We start from the raw sequence: 19,997 nt of genomic DNA on the forward strand, positions 1-19,997 counted from the left end.
TTTGACAGTTCGTAGAGAAATAACTGACATTTATGAAAAGTTGTTGACAGTACACCATCCTTCAAAGTGCATTTGATGCCTAACGAATGTTTTCTATCGCTCAGGCAAGATGATAAACTCCATTTTATATAATATTTGAAAGAATATGCGTTAGAGGAATGCAAATAAATGGGACAGCTGGGCCATATTTACAAAGAAAACAATCATAAAATACAATTTCAGGAACTATTGAAGCATCATTCAATGGGTTTAATAAAATGCATTCCATTCAGGAATTTATTACTAAAAATGGGCTGTGGAAGAAGGAAAATCGTTTATCTTTAAATATTCGAGAATCTATTTGTTCCACATTAACTTGAAAAGATGTTTCGCGAAAAATTGAATAAGCTTTTGTTGTGACAAAACGTTCTTAAGATTAATTAATTTTTTCTGTCATTGGCTAACGTAAATTAATAAAAAAAAAAACGAGTCTTATTTCAAATGAAAGTAAACAGTGGAATTAAAAATCAAAACAAACACAAAGGTAGTAGTTGGACATCGATAAACAGTGATGTCAATTAGAAAAGGTAGCGTAAGGATAAATGGTCCTTTCCCAATACTCCCTAAAACGAAATTTTGCAGTTTTTAGTACTTCCTGGAACATGCTGTACAAAAAGATTACTTTACAACACGCTATATAAAAAGGTATACCTTTATTGAATTGTATTACTTACTATAAGACCCTTTAGATTAAAATTTCCTCCATGGAAAACACCCTCCCCACGGAAAATTTCACCCCGGATGATTCCCTCCCCCTATGGAATATTACCCCACATGCAAAATTGAGCAGCCTCAGAAAAAGAACAAAATAGGTACTCAAAATGTCAATAAGTTGTTCTAAGGGGTAACAAAAGGACCAAATATCAAAAATATTTTTAGGACAGGGGCTGGTTTCTCTTTAATCATTTCAAACTTATAAAAAAAGACTAGAACTCTCCATTTCCTATCAAATGAGCATCCTCTGAAGTTTCTACGACTATGAGCTGGAGTCTGGGGATGAGGAAAGGTTAGCTCCCCTCCAATACGGCATAAATTTTGTTCTTTTTGTGGTCTTTTAGACCTTGAAACTATTTTAAATAAAATGGCTTTTTCAGATTTTTGTCAATATAAGGATGAGCCTCTAAAAGGATAAATATATTGGTGGTGTGTGGATGCTTTTCCCTTCCTTTCTCAACTTCCCTCTAAACACGATTTTAAAGTTCCAACTTAATACGCTTAGCCATTCCTTAGATATTGTTATTGTACCCTTTTGACAGCCCTCCTGCATATAGTGTGTTTTGGTTTTGTTTGACATTCCATCAACATCTTCTAAAGGTTTTACTTGTTATACCCTTAGCCCGTTTGGAGACTCAGGATCAAACATACCCCCTTTTCCCAATAATCAACCTTATACGTAAGCAATGGGTGTCATATATAACGTAGAATACATGCCCCAGGGGCTGTGGTTTTTTTTTCATCCCTGGAAGCATAGTTATTTGACTTTCCCACTGTTTTGAACAAGATGATTATTCCAAAATTTGAACCAGATATCTTTCGGGAGAATGCAGCTAAAAGGGCATGGGAGAGGAACTGGTTGCGCTCTGACTATTTTTCAACACTCCCCTCAAAATGCCCTGAAGTTTGAACATAATACCCTCAACTGTTCTCGAGATATTGCAAATACGCCATTTTGAAAAATTGGATACACATAGTATCTTTTGATTTAGTTAAACATACCCCTCAACACTCCTTGAAGTTTAACCTTTATACATATAACCTCTACTCAAAATCAAACGTTCCCCCTTTTCCTAATGATAAGCCTGTTATTAAAAAAGGATAAATTTTGTAATGTACAATCCTTGGTCAGGAGGCTTTGGAGGTCATTGAATCCCTGAAGGCATAGTTACTAGACCCTTTGCCTGTTCTAGACAAAATTGCTTTTAAAAAATTCATCAGTGTTGGGGGAAGAGGGCATCCAGTAAGAGCAAAGGGAAGGGATTTTTAGCCTTCCAATTACTTTGAACATCCGCTTCAACATATCCCGTAAGTTTCAACTTAATACCCTCAGCCGTTCCTTAGATATTGCTGATACGCCCTTTTGATAACTAGTATGTACGTAGTATGTTTTGATCGTGTTTGCCGTTCCTTTCCAAAGCTTTGGAGTGTTATGCCGTTCCCAAAGGCATAGTTTTTTTTTTTACTTTTAGACTATTTGGAACAAGATTTCTATTTCAAAGTTTTGATCGAATGTTTTTGGAGAGAAAGCAGCTAAGAGAAAGTGGGAGGGGAACTGGCTGCCATCCAACTACTTTAAAACATCCCCCACAATATTTTCTGAGAGTTTCCACCTGATGCCCTTAGCCGCACTTAAGATGCACCATTTTGATAAACTGGATGCACATAGTTCCTTTTGATTTTCGCTTGCAATACCAGAGAAGCCTTGGGCCTAACAACACGCTCTGCTTATTAAGCATTAAACCTAGACTACTTTAATTGTAGGAAGGGACTGAGTCGTCACTTAAGAAACTTTCATCGATCTTGTCGACAAGTCCAAGAAGTAACGAGTACCTGGTTGGAAGTAAGGTGTCTTTAGTGGCCACAATTGAAGATTTGCTCAAGAAAAGGTTAGTTGAAACTGCCGTTATTCAACAGGCTCTACGTAAGCTTTTCTTCTTCTTTTTTTTTTAAAACTGAGACTTGAAACTTATTCGATTCAAACTAAGTAACTTCTTTTGCTTGGTTCAATTGGTTCAATCCTCCTATATGATTTGGTTTTTGGAAGCTTCTATTTTTTATTTGTTATTCCAAAATTCGTTATATCCTCATTCTCACTCTCAGGAGTAGTTGGGAAATGGAATTTTTTTACATCAAATTGTTTTTATTTTATCTTACATACAGCCTTACTTTTACAAACAAAGTACCATTGATAACATAAAAAAGATGACATTTTGAAGTGTTTCTTCTCCCCTGCAAAAATTATTCTCATCAATATAGCTGCATTTTCTTTATTGTATTTTGCTAATCCAGAGTTTTTTGTGTTCCTAACAGAGTAGAGGACATCGTATATTCCTCTATCGCATTTTGGAATTAAAAAGTTTGAATTGAAGTAAAAATTGCACTCTTAGATTAATATTTGAGAAATTATCAGACCCTTGTACTCTTCAGTTTTGTAGATTATGAACTGATACTTGATTTTTCCAATTGAAAAGCTTTGATGCAGGTTCTATCCTTGAACGGTATGCTGGTTGAGTTTAATGAAGTGGTTAGTGCTCTACACGAGGATGATACTACTGTTTTTAAAGAAGGAAGTGAGGATAGTTGTTGGTTGGGTGTGGAATCAAGAATTAAGAAAAGTTGTGGCAGTAATATTCGTTTGATGGACTCTGTCCTGAGGAAGACAGTGAAGGCTATGGGTAAGTTATCAAATGGGAAGGCATAACTCTTCCAGACTTTGATTACGCAGATGATTTGGCCTTCCTAGATAAAGATGTTGGCGAAATGAATAAAATTTTTGAATGTGTTGAGAGTGCAGAGTGCGAGAAAAGGTGGGAAAGTTAATGATAATGAGTAGTTACTTAGACTGGGAAAAAGTTGTGTTGAAGAGGGGATGTTAAGTAATGAGAAAATCGGTCAAGTGAATGATTTCACTTACTAGGGCAGCAATATAAGTAAGATCATAGATGTAAGGAAGGTTTACAAATTGCCGAGACCCAGGGTCGTATCGTAGTTGAAAAAAGTTTGCAAAAATAGTATAATAAGGCACTGGATCAAAAATAGCATATTGGAAGCCACTGCAATGACGGTGGGCAAGTATGGCTCTAAAGCTTGGGTGCTCTTCTAAATGTAATTTTAGGTACTGGCTTGAATGGCTATGTCAAATGGAATGTATGCAAAAGATGTTATTCGATCCCACTTTCAAGGGCCATGATGAAAGAAAGTTAGGATGAATATCCCATGTTTTACTTCTGAACTATGATGGATTTCTAAAAATTATGCTTTTGACCAAACGATAAACAGGTCCGAATGGGGTGAGAAGAAGTCATAAAAAGGATTAAAATAAATCTGAAGTTTGGGTGGTACAGTTAAGAGTGAAGCTTTGAATAGATTGGGACGAAGGAGGAGCGCGCGCAACTGTGTTGACCTCCGGCGAATTGGTGCTGTAATCAGCTGTTAATAGCAGTAGTAGGAATAGCTATCACTTAGTATTAAACGTTGCCAGCAAAGCACTGCCTCACAATCAAACATAACTGTATGGCTAATAATGCCTAATTTGTCACCAAAATGCTGCTTTTATATTCATGAAGATTGACAACTCTGAACCACTGATTGTAAAAACAAACTGGATCTACTAAATGCATAACCTTATGAAAAAATTCATGCATTACTTCTCCTTATCAAACAGTTCGTGGTAACGAACTGTTAGTAAGAAGCGATACGGATCAATAGTACCCGAAATTATAAGAAACAGAGTCTCGATAACAATGGGTATATCCAAAGGATCTAATTTGGATGCTTGTTCAAAATATATAAAATTCATCAAGTTTGACGTTACTTGTCAAAAGTTACGAGTCTGAAAAAATTTGCCCTATTTTCAAAAAAGGGGAGAAACAACCCCAAAGCATCAAGTAATCTTAATGAAAATCACGCTATCAGATTCAGCATATCAGAGATCCTTACTGTAGAGATTCCAAGCTCCTATATACAAAAATACGGAAATTTGCACTTTTTGCCTGGAGCAAGATTACAGATGCGTGTTTTATTTATTTTTTCCAGGAGTGACTATGTCGAACCAGTGACCCTAGAAAATCGAGAGAGGGCTCGTTTGATCAGAAATTAAGGGATATAGTGCCCTTCTTAAGTGACCAAAAGTATTGGAGGGTAGGTAGCCCCTCTCCTACGGCCTTTTTTTTCCCAAACTCATCTGCTCGAAATTTTAAGATAGCTATTTTGTTCAGCATAGTTGAAAAATATAATGACTGTGTCTTTGAAGATGACTTGACCCCCCTCCCACAGCCCCTGGAGGAGGGGCTGTAAACTATGAACTTTGCTATTCTTTACAAATAGTATTGGCTATTGGGAAGTGAGCACATATTTTTGGGAGGGGGGTTTTTGAGGAAGAGGAGTTCACGTGAGAGGATATTTTCGTAGAGAAGGGAATTTTTTATGTTGGGGGATCTGGATGTTCTGGCATTATCTCAAAAAAGATCAGAAATAAAAAAAATTAGCTTTTTAATGTTTTGATTTCTTGCAAAGCATCAACGATATATTCGAAGTCGGGTAAGATGGGTAATTTTGTTTGAACGTTAGATTTTATACAGCGTCCAAATGGACCATCAATCCGATCAACACGTCATATAGGTGGAAATCGTAGGAAATTCTGCTCATAGACGATAGAAAAGGTCATTAATACCTTTGTAACTTTTTATATGCAATTAATTTAAAAAAAACAAGTTTTTTCAACTGAAAGTAAGGAGCAACATTAAAACTCGAAACGAACAGAAATTATGACGCTTATGAGGAGGGTTGCCCCCTCCTCAATACCGCACTCTTTATGCTAATGTTGTTGTTAGACCTTTTAAAAAAAGCTTATTATTCTAATTAAGCGGCCCTTGTGATTCTGGAGTCATTCTTAAATAATTGGAACAAAATTCAAACTTTAGCGTAAAGAGTGAGGTACTGAGGAGGGGGTAACCCCCCTCATATGCGTAATAATACCTGTTCGTTTTAAGTTTTAATGTCGCTTCTTACTTATGGTAGAAAACACCGTTTTTTATTTTAATTGCATATGAATACTTAATTAGGTATTAATAACCTTTTCTGTCGTCTAAGAGCAGAATTCTAAGGTTTACCACCTACATGATATGTTGATCGAATTGATGGTTCATTTGGATGCTGTATAAAATTTAAATCAATGTTCAAGCAATATTATGCATCTTACCCGACTTCAAATTTATCGTCGATGCTTTTCAAGAAATTACAAGATCAAAAGAGTGAGCCCCTTCAGTTGTAAAATTTCAGTGTCTAGTGGAATACAAATGTGGATAATTGACGGTCTTTGATTAAACCTGGAAGTTCTTTCATTAAATTATAAGAGGGATTGGTTCTTCAAACAAGTGAACTTGAATATGAACGGATGGTCTAGTTTGTTCAACAGAGATGCGATAGTTGCTATGCATTTGCTTTTGGGAAAGAGACAACACTGTATAGTGGGGTTTATATGGGAAATGAGGAGGGCTCGATTTTCTGTGCAAAATATTAATACAAATTGTGGTCTATTTTCTGCGAAAAAACTAAAAAAAAAAAAAAGTTCAAAGACCTAAAACGTTGAAAGTTTTTTTTTCCTGGCATGGCTTTAGCTCATGCCAAATGCAGAAACAAAAATCATTTCTTTTGTATTTTTCTTTTTGAAGAGCCGTATTCCTATTAATTTCATCTTATCTCTTAATTTTCATTCTGTTTTAATAATGCTGAATAAATATAGTGAGACAAGATACCAAAATAACGGGTAAAACTTTTAGTTAAGCCAATTAAAACAAACTGTCTTTGAAGACAGTGGAGGAAAACTTGTGTTTCCCGTTATTTATATTTTTATATTTAACGGACATGCAATTTAGTTCAAGAAATAGTTTAACAATATTCTGTAAATTATAATCGGTGTCCCCCGTAAAATTTTGAACTCCAAAGGCTTATATGTCTGATCAGTAAAACTACTTTACTACTAAAAACTACTAAAACTACTAAATTCATTTTCGCACTTAGGGGCTTGAAAGCTCAGCTACAGGGTTCTCTAACACAAATTAATTAAGATGAATCCTCTTTTTGTGGCTCTTCTCTCCTTTATTTAAAATTAGACAAATTTTCTCAGGCTGAAATTTTTTATTTATCCCAATAAACCTGCATTTTGGGCTTTAAACACTCCAACAAATCAAACAGTTCGTGGTAATGAACTGTAGTAAGGAGCGACCTGGCTCAATAGTAATCGAAACTCTAAAAAACCGAATTTTTATAACAATAGTTACATCAAAAAAATTGCACTTTAATGCTGATTTAAAATATATAAGTTTCATTAAGTTTAGATTTACCCATCAAAAGTTGCGAGCCTGGGAAAATTTGCCTTATTTTAGGAAATAGGTGGAAACAATCTTTAAAAGTCATAGAATCTTAACGAAAATCACACCACCAGATTCAGTGTATCAGAGAACCATACAGTAGAAGTTTCAAGTTCCTATCTACAAAAATGTTGAATTTTGCATTTTTTTTTCCATAAGACAGATCACGGATGCGTGTTTATTTGTTTATTTGTTTGTTTGTTTTTTGTTTTGTCTTTTCCAGGGGTGATCGTATCGACTCGGTGGTCCTAGAATGTCGCAAGAGGGCTCATTCTAACGGAAATAAAAAATTCTAGTGCCCTTTTTAAATGACAAAAAATTGGAGGGCACTTAGGCCCCCTCCCACGCTCATTTTTTCCCAAAGTCACCAGACAAAAATTCTGAGATAGCCCTTTTATTCAGCCATTATAGTCGAAGATAGCCATTGAGATAGCCATTTTATAGTCGAAAAACCTAATAACTATGTATTTAGGGACGACTTACTCCCCACAGTCCCCATTGGGAGGGGCTGCAAGTTACAAACTTTGACCAGTGTTTACACATAATAATGGTTTTTGGGAAGTGTACAGACGCTTTCAGGGGGATTCTTTTGGGTGGGGGGGAGGGGGGTTATGCGGTCCATGGAGGAGTTTGTCATAGGGGAAGAAAATTTCCATGAAGGGGGCGCAGGATTTTTTAGCATTTTTTTAAGAACAATGAAAAAATAAATATGAAAAGGTTTTTTCAACTGAAAGGAAGGAGCAGCATTAAAACTTAAAACGAACAGAAATTATTACGCATACGAGGGGCTCATCTCCTCCTAATACCTCGCTCTTTACGCTAAAGTAATTTTATTAATTTCAACTATTTATTCTACGGCCTGTGATTCAGTGGTCATTCTCAAGGAATTGGGACAAAATTTAAGCTTTAGTGTAAAGAGTGAGGTATTGACGAGGGGGTGAAACCCTCATATACGTAGTAAAAACATACGAATATAGAAGTTCGTTAGGTAATTTAGTTAGTAAGTTACGTATATTTTTACTAATAAAAACGTTCGTAAAAAAATAAAAGTTCTAGTTTCCTTTTTCAATAACCAAAAAATTGGAGGGTAACCTGACCTACCCCCGCTCGTTTTTTCTCAAAATCGTCCGATCCAAACTGTAAGAAAGCCATTTAGCCATAAAAATAAATTAATATGCAAATTTATTTTTGATTATTCATGTGCAGAGAGCCAAAATCAAAACATACATCAATTCAAAGACTTTCAGAAATTAAACAAAAACACAAGTTTTTTTAACAGAAAGTAAGGGGCGATATTAAAACTTAAAACGAACAGAAATTACTCCGTATACTAAAGGGGCTGTTCCCTCCTCAACGCCCCGCTCTTTACACAAAAGTTTTTTACTTTTTAAAAAGTCGAGTTGAGAAAAAGAGTCAAAGTTTAGCGTAAAGAGAGGGGCGTTGAGGAGGGAACAGCCCCTTTCATATACGAAGTAATTTTTGTTCGTTTTAAGTTTTAATATCGCTCCTTACTTTCAGTTAAAAAAAATTGTTTTTTTCTATTTAATTCCACACTAAGACGTGTTTCTTCAGATACCTCCTGTATTGTTGGTGATTGGCGACATTTCTAAGTGAAGTATGACTTTTCTGTTACATGCTAGGGAATAAGTACAATTGACGCAGGTTATTATACCAAAGAATTTTGGAGTAATTCTTGACCCTAAATAGACAATAAATTGAAAATAAAATATTCTTATCATCGAGTTGCATTGAAGCTTAGAACCGGAAGAACACAGGAGTAAATGAGTGAGAGCTTTAGTTTTTGGCAGCTTTAGTAAGGCGCCAATTAAGCCTGCTTAAAATTCATTTTCTTTTGTTCGTAACTTCTGAACCTTTCTAAGGGAGATGTAGCGTTTGTACCCAGGAATAAGATCGATTGATTTGTTGACACCTCTGAAAGACAGAAAAACTAAAATCTTACAGAACTGATATACTTTTTTTTACTCTAAGCACGGCAGCATTGCTGTTTTAATATTGTTCAATTATTGGTATGTTTTTTAGGTTCTGGAACACTGAGAAAACATTTTTAGTACGTATCTTTGATTACATACCTTCCATCAGTAAAATCACAGTTTTTTGTACCTACTTCAAGTACTACCACTAACAACTCATTGTAGTACCAAACCACCTGTGGCCAACACAACTGCACACACTCCTCCTTCATCCGAATATTTTCAAAGCTTCCCTCTTAACACCCTCCAAAGAAGTCCCAATTTCCTCTAAATCCTTTCTTTCAACCTCTTCCTTCCCCATTCAGGGATGAACTGCTTTTTGTTTTCCCCTAAATGGATGGTCAGAAAGGAATATCTTTGGCGATCTGTCATCCTTCGTCTGCAGATGGTGTTCTAGCCATCTCAACGTTTCTCTCAATATACCATTACATTTTTCATACAGCTATGTTTGAAATACGGTCACTCGGACAGGTACCCGAAACAACCTGTAGACAATTCCCTGGAAAATATCTAGCAAATCATTCTCCGTCTTCCAAAGCACCCCCATTTCGGAATCCTACTTGACCACTGTCATCACTAGCTTCCAATATTCTAACCTTGGTTCACAGACTCATCTTCATACTCTTCTAATTTTTTGTTTTCACTGTGAAAACACACTCTTGGCATTGGCTATTACTTTTTGATTCTACTTGGCATAGGCTATACTTTTAATTTTTCCACTGCATCCACCATCTCTTCTAATGATGCTACCCAGGTGAGTGAAGCTATCGACTTGGCTGATCATCTTTTACCAAAAATAACCTCTTCAACTTTCTTTATTCCTAGTCTCAGCGACTTGGTCTTCTTAACATTAATTTTCAAAATTATTCTTGCTGACTTAACTCTCAAAACATCATCCTTTTTGCTAATGTTTTCATCTAGGACACTCAATCATTGGCATAATCTAAGTCAATGAGATTTTTACTTTCCGATTTGATTCTATGCTCTCCCATAGCCTTTTCTGTGTTTCCTTAGGGCAAAGTTCATCGACATAATCCCTTATAGATTAAGATAGAACGCAACCCTGCTTAACTCCTGATTTGATACGAAAGTAGCTAATCACCTCATTTCCTACCATAATCACAACTATGTTTTTCTTTTGGATAGCACTAATAACTGTAATGTATTTATCTGATATATTATACAAGGATAGGACCTTCACTAAAGCATTCGGCTGAATCAAACACTTATAATCCGTATAATTCGTCAAAATGAGAACCAAAGAGGTTTGATGACTCAGGCACTTCTCGATTATTAATCTAAGCTTTCAAATTTGATTGACACGCCTTCTCCGCTTCATAAAACCACACTGTTCTTCTCTTGAAACCTCATCTGCAGCTTCTCCAAGTCTAAAAAGTATCATCATGCTGAGTGATTTGTTTCGAGCTAATGCCTCCGCACCTAAAGATGGTTACCACACTCACTCTTGTCACCTGTCTTATAAAACGGGTCACTTAAAATTTTTCTTAAATCCCTCGGTACTTCCTCTTTTTCACAAGTCATTTTAAAAGCCTTCAGTAACTTATCCCTAAATTCAGCACCTGTGTATTGTCTTTTTTAGTATTGTCTCTAATTCTTCCTCGGAAATTAAATTTCTCCTCACTTCCAAATTGTCACAAACTTTTAATTTTTTTTCTATATGATTTCCAGTGAATTTATCACAGGTAAGCTCATTAACAAAATGTCCTGCCCATCTCTGTTTAACTCCTTTTCTTATTATTAATTGAGGCCCGTTCTGATATTTAACTGAGGGAAGACCAGATTTACAATTCCTTCTCAATTTTTCAACATTCCAAAATAATTATCCTGTTTTGCTGGCTCTTCCAGATATTCGGCAGTTTTATCCATGGTTTCCCCTTCACACCTCTTTAATTCATATTTTAATGCTTTTTCTACTTTCCTTAAATTTCTCTTATTCTCGTATTATATATCGCTCAAATAATTCTTTTGTAAACCCCTCCCTTTTCTAATAAACTTAAAGCGTTTTCACTGATTCTCCTAGCTCCGTAACTTTCGCATTGCTTTCCACACATTGCTGGTTCACACAAACTGACGGACTAAAACTCCGATCTTTATACTGCAAATATCTGAAGTTTTTACTTCGTTACCCTCTCTACGAGAGAAACACATTTGTTCTAAGATCTCAAAATATGGTGGACCCAGTTGTCGTTGTGCTGTCTTCGGAAACAAGTGCAGAAAAAAAGGCGTTGGAAAAATTGTTCGAGTTTTTGCCTCTACACCTGATCTACGAGTGCGAATGAAAAAGTTATTTATTAATTTTGCTCTTTGATGCTGAGTGTTTTTGTTATTTTCCTTTTCTTCTTTTGTATTGCTCCGCTTTTTTCTTCTTTTTGTATTAGTGGGCAAAAATAAAATTATTATTATTATTATTATTTTCCTGAGGGTATAATAATTTCACATTGCATCTTATTCTCATTTATTTACATAATATAAAATTTAACCGCCACGAGTTTTGGTTGCGCATACCACCATGGGAAAGGTGAAGAAACTCTCTAAGCTCTGTTTGTATGTACTATTGCCCTTTCTTTTTCTACTTTACTTTTATCAGTTTATTATTACAGTTTTTTTATACTTCCGTCTTTTTTTTCACTTTCCAAAAATGCATTGTAAGAGAATCTTTTGCTCGAAAAGTTTAATGGGGTTAAATGTACCCGTAATAATCTTGAAAATCTTGCAATTAGGCCGTAAACCTTCTGCTCTTATGAGTTAATTTTTTTTTAGGTAAAGGCCTCGTAATTTTTATGCTTTTTCTGAAACTATAATGAATAAAAAATAGACACGGTGAGGTATATCCCATTTTTTATAAGAATACATTTGAAATAAACAAATATGGTAGTGGTTCATTACATTTTTTTTACATTCATGTACATGATTTTATTTGAAAACTTTTATACCATGTCTGAGTTACCACATCACATATGACTTTCGTTAACTTCAAAACATTTTTTATGTCTTTATGACTTTTAATTTGTCATTGACTCTTAATTGCCAATTTCTGTATAATTGAGTTTAAGATAGCCCTGGAGTGCCTGGTCTCCAGTTTTATTAACTAGCGAGGGATTGTGCATCATGATCCTGTCATCGTTCGATCTAATGGCCTCAAAAACATCTATAAAATTTTCCATCAATTGCGAAAAATTATATGTAAAAATTCAGTTCTCGGAGGCATTACAACCCATTATTGTGATTGATCCTTTAATGCTGAAATCTTCATCCGTAGCACGACGTTTGACATATAATATAAAACGAAATTGTGTCTTATAAGTGTAGATGATTTTTTTTTATAAGGTAAGATCTTTCAAAATGTAGCATAGCAGCCACCACATGGTCACCACATTATTATCAAGGGTTGTACCGCTTATTTTATTTGATTTATGATAATAATCAAGTTAAATTTTTGGAAATTGCTATACTTCTACTCCAAAGTTATTATATTGCAGTTTCCTTTAATAATATTCAAGAAAACTTCTGTAGTTTCATTAATTGTTAAAAAAATAGAATATTAGGTATAGGTTACTGTTTTCCAGGAAAAATTGCTTTGTTTGTTGTATAGTTCAAATTTATACTGATCCCAAATTTAATAAACATGGTATGTGGCGTAGCAGTGTGGACTCGAATTCATATCTAGTAACACAACTGCATACAGTTATCCGGCGTAGACGTTGGGCCAAGTTGCTTTTATTCTGTAGAATGGCGATTTAGATGCTTCATGTGAGTCGTGCTGAAGCTAGATATTAGCTTTATGTTTTTAAATTTCTCAAGTTTTAACTTCGTTTGTTCACAAAAACATTTCCAAAATATCAGGAATACTATCTTTTGCATGCCCATTGAATACCAGATAGTTTTAAGAGTTATTTTGACTCAACTCCACGTTTGAATATGCTTCAACATATTTAATGTACAAAAAAGAATAAGATTTACACAAAAATAATTCGTATATTACTATTAAAACCAGCTATTTGTCTTCTTTTTCAATTCCCTCTAACACAAGCTAGATGTTTCTGTTTCAGACATTGACCAGGTTGTTTTTGTTTTCACTAAAAAGTTACCTTTGGGACACTTTGTATATATTGCCTAGCTTCACAAGTTCTCTGAGAAAATAATTTTGTTTCATAGTCACTCTCCTCCTCTATCGAAATTAATTGACTTTCATCTCTATTCGAGAAAGGTTTTATGTTCCCCTTCAGAGTCAAAGATTGTTCTAACTTTCGGAAATTTTCTTGATTACAATTTTGGTCTTGGAAATATCCCTCCAAAAGGGTTTCCTTGGCATTAGTTATTCTCGAACAATTTGATTATCTTTAGACTGTGATTCCTTCTAGTGTATATTCTAGTCTCTTTTATAGAAGTCAAATATGTCTTCAGAATAAAGAGGTGCTTCACTGAACTCTTATCTTAGGTCAGTCGTTTGAAACTTACCACCACAGGTGCTCATTGATCTTAGTCCTGGGGTAGGAAGTGCGGAGGGGGGAGGGGGATAGGATTATTATTCATCAGATTCCTCTGTATTTTCCGTGGCTAATATGATTACCACCATAAGTGCTCGCATATCCTGGCCCTATATTGAGTGGGTGGGGGTATAGTTTTATTCTGTCGTGGGGCGGGGGGGGGAAAGTTTGATAAAAGGAAATTTTAAGCTTCCATCTTTAATTTTATTAAAGGTAATCTTTTGTATTACTTGGGGGTGTATTTGTTGTTTTATTTCTAAAAGTAAATTCAGAGATATTGTTCTATTTTTGTCATTATTCATATTTTTTAATGCAATTAATTATAAAGCTAGTTTCTTTGTCCCTTTCAATGACTAACTTAAATCAAGCTCAAGGTTTCTTAGTTTCTTTTTTGTTATCCATGGATCACTGCTCATGTATTGCTGGTCTTAGTTGAAAACGTATTTGAACGAAAAGTTTATATTTCATGCTTTTAGCCGTATTTATTACTTTTTCTGTAATGTACTGGGTGCAACATTTTTTTTTTCAACTCAGAGGAAAGAGTCTCCTCTCGTTTAGTATTATTATGGGTGAACTAGCTTTGTTTGAAAATCGAATATCTGGCTATTATTTTTTTTATCTAAAAACCTTATAATGCATGATATTGGGTTTCCTCTACTAAACTACAGCCACTTTGTGTTTTTTTTTCAAAATAAGATTTTTTCCGCCAACAGAAACAATAATACGCTTCTAGTCTTGATGACTATATTTTTACAGTGTATGAATGTAAAAATTTCTCTTAAATAGGCCATAGGTCTTATGTGCTGTTCAACTTTTTATCCGCTGAAGGATTTTTATATACATAGTTTTTACCTAAGAGTTTCTTGCTGAATGTAGACAATGTAAGAGAGGTTATAGTCAGTTATTTGTGTGGCCTCAACTTTGGGGGTGATCTTATTGAAGAAGCTCATGGAAAGCTATGCCTTCATTTGCCTTTTCAGATGAAGTTGGGTTGGAATGAGTGACTAATCTCAGTGCACTCAAGTAGAAGGTTGATGGCCTCGTCTTGTAAAGGCAGACCTTAGTTCGTCTTTGGTCTAGCCGTCGCTTGGTAACTTCTTTGAAAAAGACAAATGAAGATCATAATGCATAAAATTGAACAGCAATGCATAGTTGACACTTAAAATGTTTTTGAAACGACCAAGGAAGTAAAAGTGACCAACAGTTTTGAAATTGAGCATAAAACTGAGTAGAATATTTTAAGTGCAAAATTGGTTTACTTTTCAGGTCTGGCAATGATGTTAAGACGTTTCAGTTTAAAGTGGACAAAAAAGACAAAGAAGTTGTTTTGTATGATACCCATGAAGTTACGATGACTGTTTATGAGTAAGTCTTTTTCATTCGTTTAGTTTCAAACAAATACAATTCCCATGGTATCAATGGCGGTAGGTAAGCCTGAGAATCATTGAAATTAACCTTAAAAAGCTTTTGAGCACTTTCCTACTTCCTTTACACAATAGACACAAAGTAGTGAACAAATTAATCAGAATGGAACAAAATCTGCCTAAATCACTTACCGTTCGCTTGGAATCCAACCAATATATCTTTTAATGAGTGAGAAGTACTACCCTCTGCTCGGAAAAGCACATTGTGACTCCAAAATATCAACCCAGCCGGTATTAAGCAGTTGGTGTCTTGCTAATGTCAGGTTGCTTTGAAAAATAACCATTTATATAAAATTTTTCCTCTTGTATCAGTCTCGAAATCGACAGTATCAGTTTATATAAACCTAACTGAAGAATTCACAATATGCACAGTGGCTTCAGGTCATACATAGCAAAGGTTCAAATAAAGGAATGAGAAAAAGAAGAGATATAAGAACCTCCAAAGAGTATATGATACAAGCGTCGTAATTATTTTTTGTGTCATCAGGAAAATTTAAATAAACATCTTCATCTGTAAGCGTAATTTCTAATGTATTGATGATTTCCACCATTGCAAGCTTGTATGGCAATAAACATTTCTAGTGTCTTACAATGTTTTTAATGGATTTTGGATTTCTCTTTGAAGATAAACATTACCCTGTCATAAGTTGTATTAGTTTTACGTTATGTGGTTTGGGTTTTATCATCCTAATCAATGTAAAATTCAAATAAACTAAACTTGTTATTAGCTGAATCCAGGAAAAAATGATTACTAGGATTTCAAGAGGCATTGGATTTAGAAAAGACTCAAAGATTCTAGGTTTTTCATATATTTGCATAAAGGATCTGAAGAAATTGGGAAGTCTAAATTCCCCTTGAGCAGGTCTGGAAGTTTTACTTATTATATTTCACTTCTGGTTTAAGCTTGCCTGATATGTTGCAAGAGAGGTAACGGATGTTAGATATTAGTTTGTTTATGTTTTAAGGATAGCCTCTTTTTTATACAGTTTGTACCAGCAGCCGTGGACCAGCGACCAATATGCAACCAGCGACCACGTGGACGTGGACCGTGGACCAATATGGACCAGCAGCCGTACCAGGGCGATGGAGGACTTCATTACCCATCCAATTCACCCTTACTCATATCCAATGATTGTAGCTATTGTTAAAGTTATACACCCTTTGATTAAAAAACAAAACTGGTGTTGAAAGCTATTGCTCAATTTCTTTTCTTTTTGTTGCTGCTTGCTGAGAAAGTCATAATTGAAAAATCAGTTTTGCAAAAATGAGTCATTGTTCATGTGAAAAGCTTCCCTACTTTAAAACTAATTAAGTCTGAAAATTTTAATGGAGCATATCCTCCAATGATGGTAGACGCGGTATTTACTACCCAACGTTTCTTAAAATACACATCATTAAGTTTTATGGTTGAGTAAGAAATGATATATGAAAAATCTTTTCCCTTTTGTTGATTCTAAATATCTCATTTCTGCTAACATCAGTATTAGATGTAAAAATAATTTGCAGTAGAAAGTTTCTTTAGAAAAGGGCGTTCCTCCTTTATGTAGTGCAAAAGTTTTCCTGGAAGTCGTTGCTAACGAGTGTTCTCTATCTTGATAAAAATTTCACAATCTTAGGAATTAGAAAACTAGAGATATTTTCCGCTACTGTTTTTTGATAAGCTTAAAATTTTTAATTTTTCGCGCTTTAAGGGAAAAGTGGATAGTTAGCAATGCCATTACAATCATTTTGTTTCTGGATAAAATAATAATTCTTAGAAGAAAAACATAATTGAAAAAAATACATTAAATAAAACATTTGTTAAAACAAGAAAAAAACAAAAAAGGATAAAACAAGAAAGTTATATTTTGAACTGGATTAGAAGAATCAAACTGTATTTTCACGATGACATGGCCATGACAGGTCAGTATTAACTTAGAGTAGCTGTTTCTTGCTTAGGTATTTTTTTGGAGGAAGAAATATTTTGATTTAAAATAAAAAAAAAACTGGGATAGACTGTTTTTATAATATGAGAATGCCCAAAATACGCTAGGCGTTGGGACTTCCAGTCCCTTAACCGCTCCTCGTTTTACTGAGCTTTAAATGTCAATGCTCCAGTTGCGCTGTTTTCTGTGGAATTTTTTACAGCTCTTTTAGATTGGATTTTACCTTCTTTCGTACTTGGTTCACTCTCAATGACTTACGTAAGGCAAGTGAGCCATAAGGGGCTTGATTTTAGTATTTCTTGTGAGATTTCGAGAAGTTTCACATCCTAAATGATTATGTGTATATGCACAAATTTTATTTTGACGTTTCATGTTGTCTTCCATTGGAAATTTTCCCTATGTCGAGAGAAGTCTCGTGCGATTAAGGGTCCCTCGAGGGTGTGCTTTTACTCCTTTTTCGTTTCACGTTGTCAGAAATAAATTCATTCTTAACTGTAGGAATGAAATGCAATCTCAGAGAGGAGAAACAAGAAATAACTCGAGGCTAGTCCTTTTTTCTATCTTTGTGTAATTTAAATGAACGGAAGGCTAGAGGACACTGCTCTACCTCTGTCTGTTCTTTCATCTCATTGGAAGGTGAGAAAGAGAAAAAAGACAGATGCATCTGACCTTTCTAAACTGACCGTGACGTCCTAAAACTAATTGATGAGTTTGAAGCTGGTTTAAAGATAAGCTCTATCTGTTGTTTGATCCAATTTATTCCAAGGAAGATTAATCTTAATATTTTCTAATGTCTTTTAAATTTCTTTCTGGGGCATGTGCAATGGAAGGGGGAGTCTCCTTCTCTCAGGTCTATTCTCTTCTTTCCACGTTTTCCTCTATTATCCATATCATTTTAATTTTTTTTGCTTTCTATTAAAGTCAGCCTTCCCCTAGAAAATACTCCACCCTAAGACAAAAAATAGTGTGGACAAAAAATATTTTTTGTCCACACCTAATATTAGTTTTAAGCTTACGCTATTGCTCGTATCCTTTCATGATGGGACCAAATTTTGCTTCGCTGCTTTGGAAAAAAAAACATAATAATTTAGGGGAGGAATGAGATCGAACTCGATACCGTTCCTTCTTCTTTTTTCATAAAAAAAATTTTAAGCGTATGGATCGCTAGGGAGACTATTTTTGGAATTTGGCCTGACTGAGAGTCAGGAGAAAACAAGTTTATCCAACATGTTTCAACCGTCCGATTTGCCTAAATTAATAGAGGAGTTTCCAATTTAAAGTATGAGCTTCCTCTAGTGTCGCGATCTAATTAATTTCCAGAAAAGTAAATCAAAAATATTCCTTATGTATATTTAGTTCTTCTTTTTTTCGGCCACTTCTGATTCTCGTCTAACGAATATGCTAATCCACGTGCTCTTAGATCATAAAAGAAAATGTTATTTCCTTGGTAGAGATACAGAAATGAAGTGGTATATCAAGATGGAGAAGCAAGAAATAACTCCTGACTATTCCTTGCTTTCTCTGTCCGAAAAAATATACAGGTCTAGAGGGAATTGTCTACCTCTCTAGTCTTTCATCTAATTAGAAATTGAGAGAAATATGCTTATTCAACGTGTCTTTACATGTCATTCTTTGTAAACTTAATTCTCAAGTTTCAAGTTCATTATAGGACGTGGGTTATCTGGTGGCACAAACTAATTTGTTCCAAGGACTATTAATTAAAACTGCCCTTGTTTCTGTTGGGTTCGCTTAATCTTGATCGATAAATATCTAATTTTCTTATTTTTTTGTCAACGTTAATTTAAAAATACGCAGCGTTGATTGATCACGCATCCCAATCCTGTTTTATTTCTTCACTGATACCAAAAAATGAAAAGTAATTTTTCAGTCCTGTTTTTCCTCCTCTGTCCTGTTTTTTTTCCATCTGTCCTGTTTTTTTTTTCCTTGGGGATGCTTGAAAATGAAAAGCAATTTCAGTGAGGCAAAGCAAGAAATAACACGTGGCCAGTACTTCCTTTTTCATCATCGAAGATTCAAAATAAATATAGGGCTAGAGGGAATTCTTTTAGTGGAGTAATTGTTTTGCTACAACATTAAAAAAAAACAAGAATCTTCGTAAATTGTTGGTACTTCCATCATGATGTTTCGCAAGGCCTTTTCAAAAGTTCCTCAGCCTCTACTTCTTATAACTCTTCATTCATTTTTGGATGTAATTTTGAATCTAAAGTCAAAAAGGTAATCAGTTTTTTTTCTGCTTGGCAACTCTCATGCCATGGAAGCTTCGACAAATGCTAATTGGAAAATGCTAGTGATATTATTTGCAACACTAATCATTGCACTAATACACTAGCCTTCCTTATAGCCTCTATTGAATACTCAATACTCAATACCACACCTACGCAACGGGGGAAGTTTCGAACTCTTCCCAGAGCGTTGGACCTGAGTGCGCTGATGTTCATAATATGTAATAGAAAAAAAGCCATTGAAATGTTGTTAAAATTTAAATTACATCAGGATTTGTTTAACAAAAGAGAGAGGAAAATGATCATAACAAAGGGAAACCGCACAAAGAGCCCAAGGCTCATTTTTTTGTTTTGCTCCAACGATTGTGATTAAACTTCGTTTTATTACTGTCTATAATTTGAATTTATTATGCAAAAGAACTTCAAGTGGTACACGATTTTATGAAGTCATATTTGGATTCCACACCAAAATCTACATTGCAATTCGATTAACATAGCTTAGCGTAAAAGCGTCATAGAAAAGGAAAGTCTTGCAGAAAGCTTCAGAAAAGCCTTAATAGGTGTGTCAAAATATAAATTGCATAAAACATTGCGGATTAATGCATCAAGAGTTATCCATGTTATAGGATTCGTTTTCTCTTGAGACTCGCTGTGATTGTCACTGTTGCATCTCTCATAACCAACCACAGATTTCGTTTACGACTCGGTATGATCACTCCTTGTCGTATATCCACAAAGCTTAGGTTCTTTTTGCCGTTTAAAATAATGTTTAATTTTGT

General features: G+C 34.8%; 1 protein-coding gene across 1 annotated transcript in view; it reads left to right on the forward strand.

The window, feature by feature from the left end:
* LOC136031169 (BOS complex subunit NCLN-like) overlaps window positions 1-19,997 on the forward strand; it is a 76,238-nt gene that overhangs the window by 37,672 nt on the left and 18,569 nt on the right. Inside the window, exons 8-9 of the mRNA XM_065710519.1 lie at window positions 2,518-2,642; window positions 14,893-14,991. Coding sequence (XP_065566591.1) covers window positions 2,518-2,642; window positions 14,893-14,991 — 224 coding nt within the window. The remainder of the gene's footprint in view (window positions 1-2,517; window positions 2,643-14,892; window positions 14,992-19,997) is intronic.

Source organism: Artemia franciscana, chromosome 9 (genome assembly GCF_032884065.1).
Source record: "Artemia franciscana chromosome 9, ASM3288406v1, whole genome shotgun sequence".
Lineage (NCBI taxonomy): Eukaryota > Metazoa > Arthropoda > Branchiopoda > Anostraca > Artemiidae > Artemia > Artemia franciscana.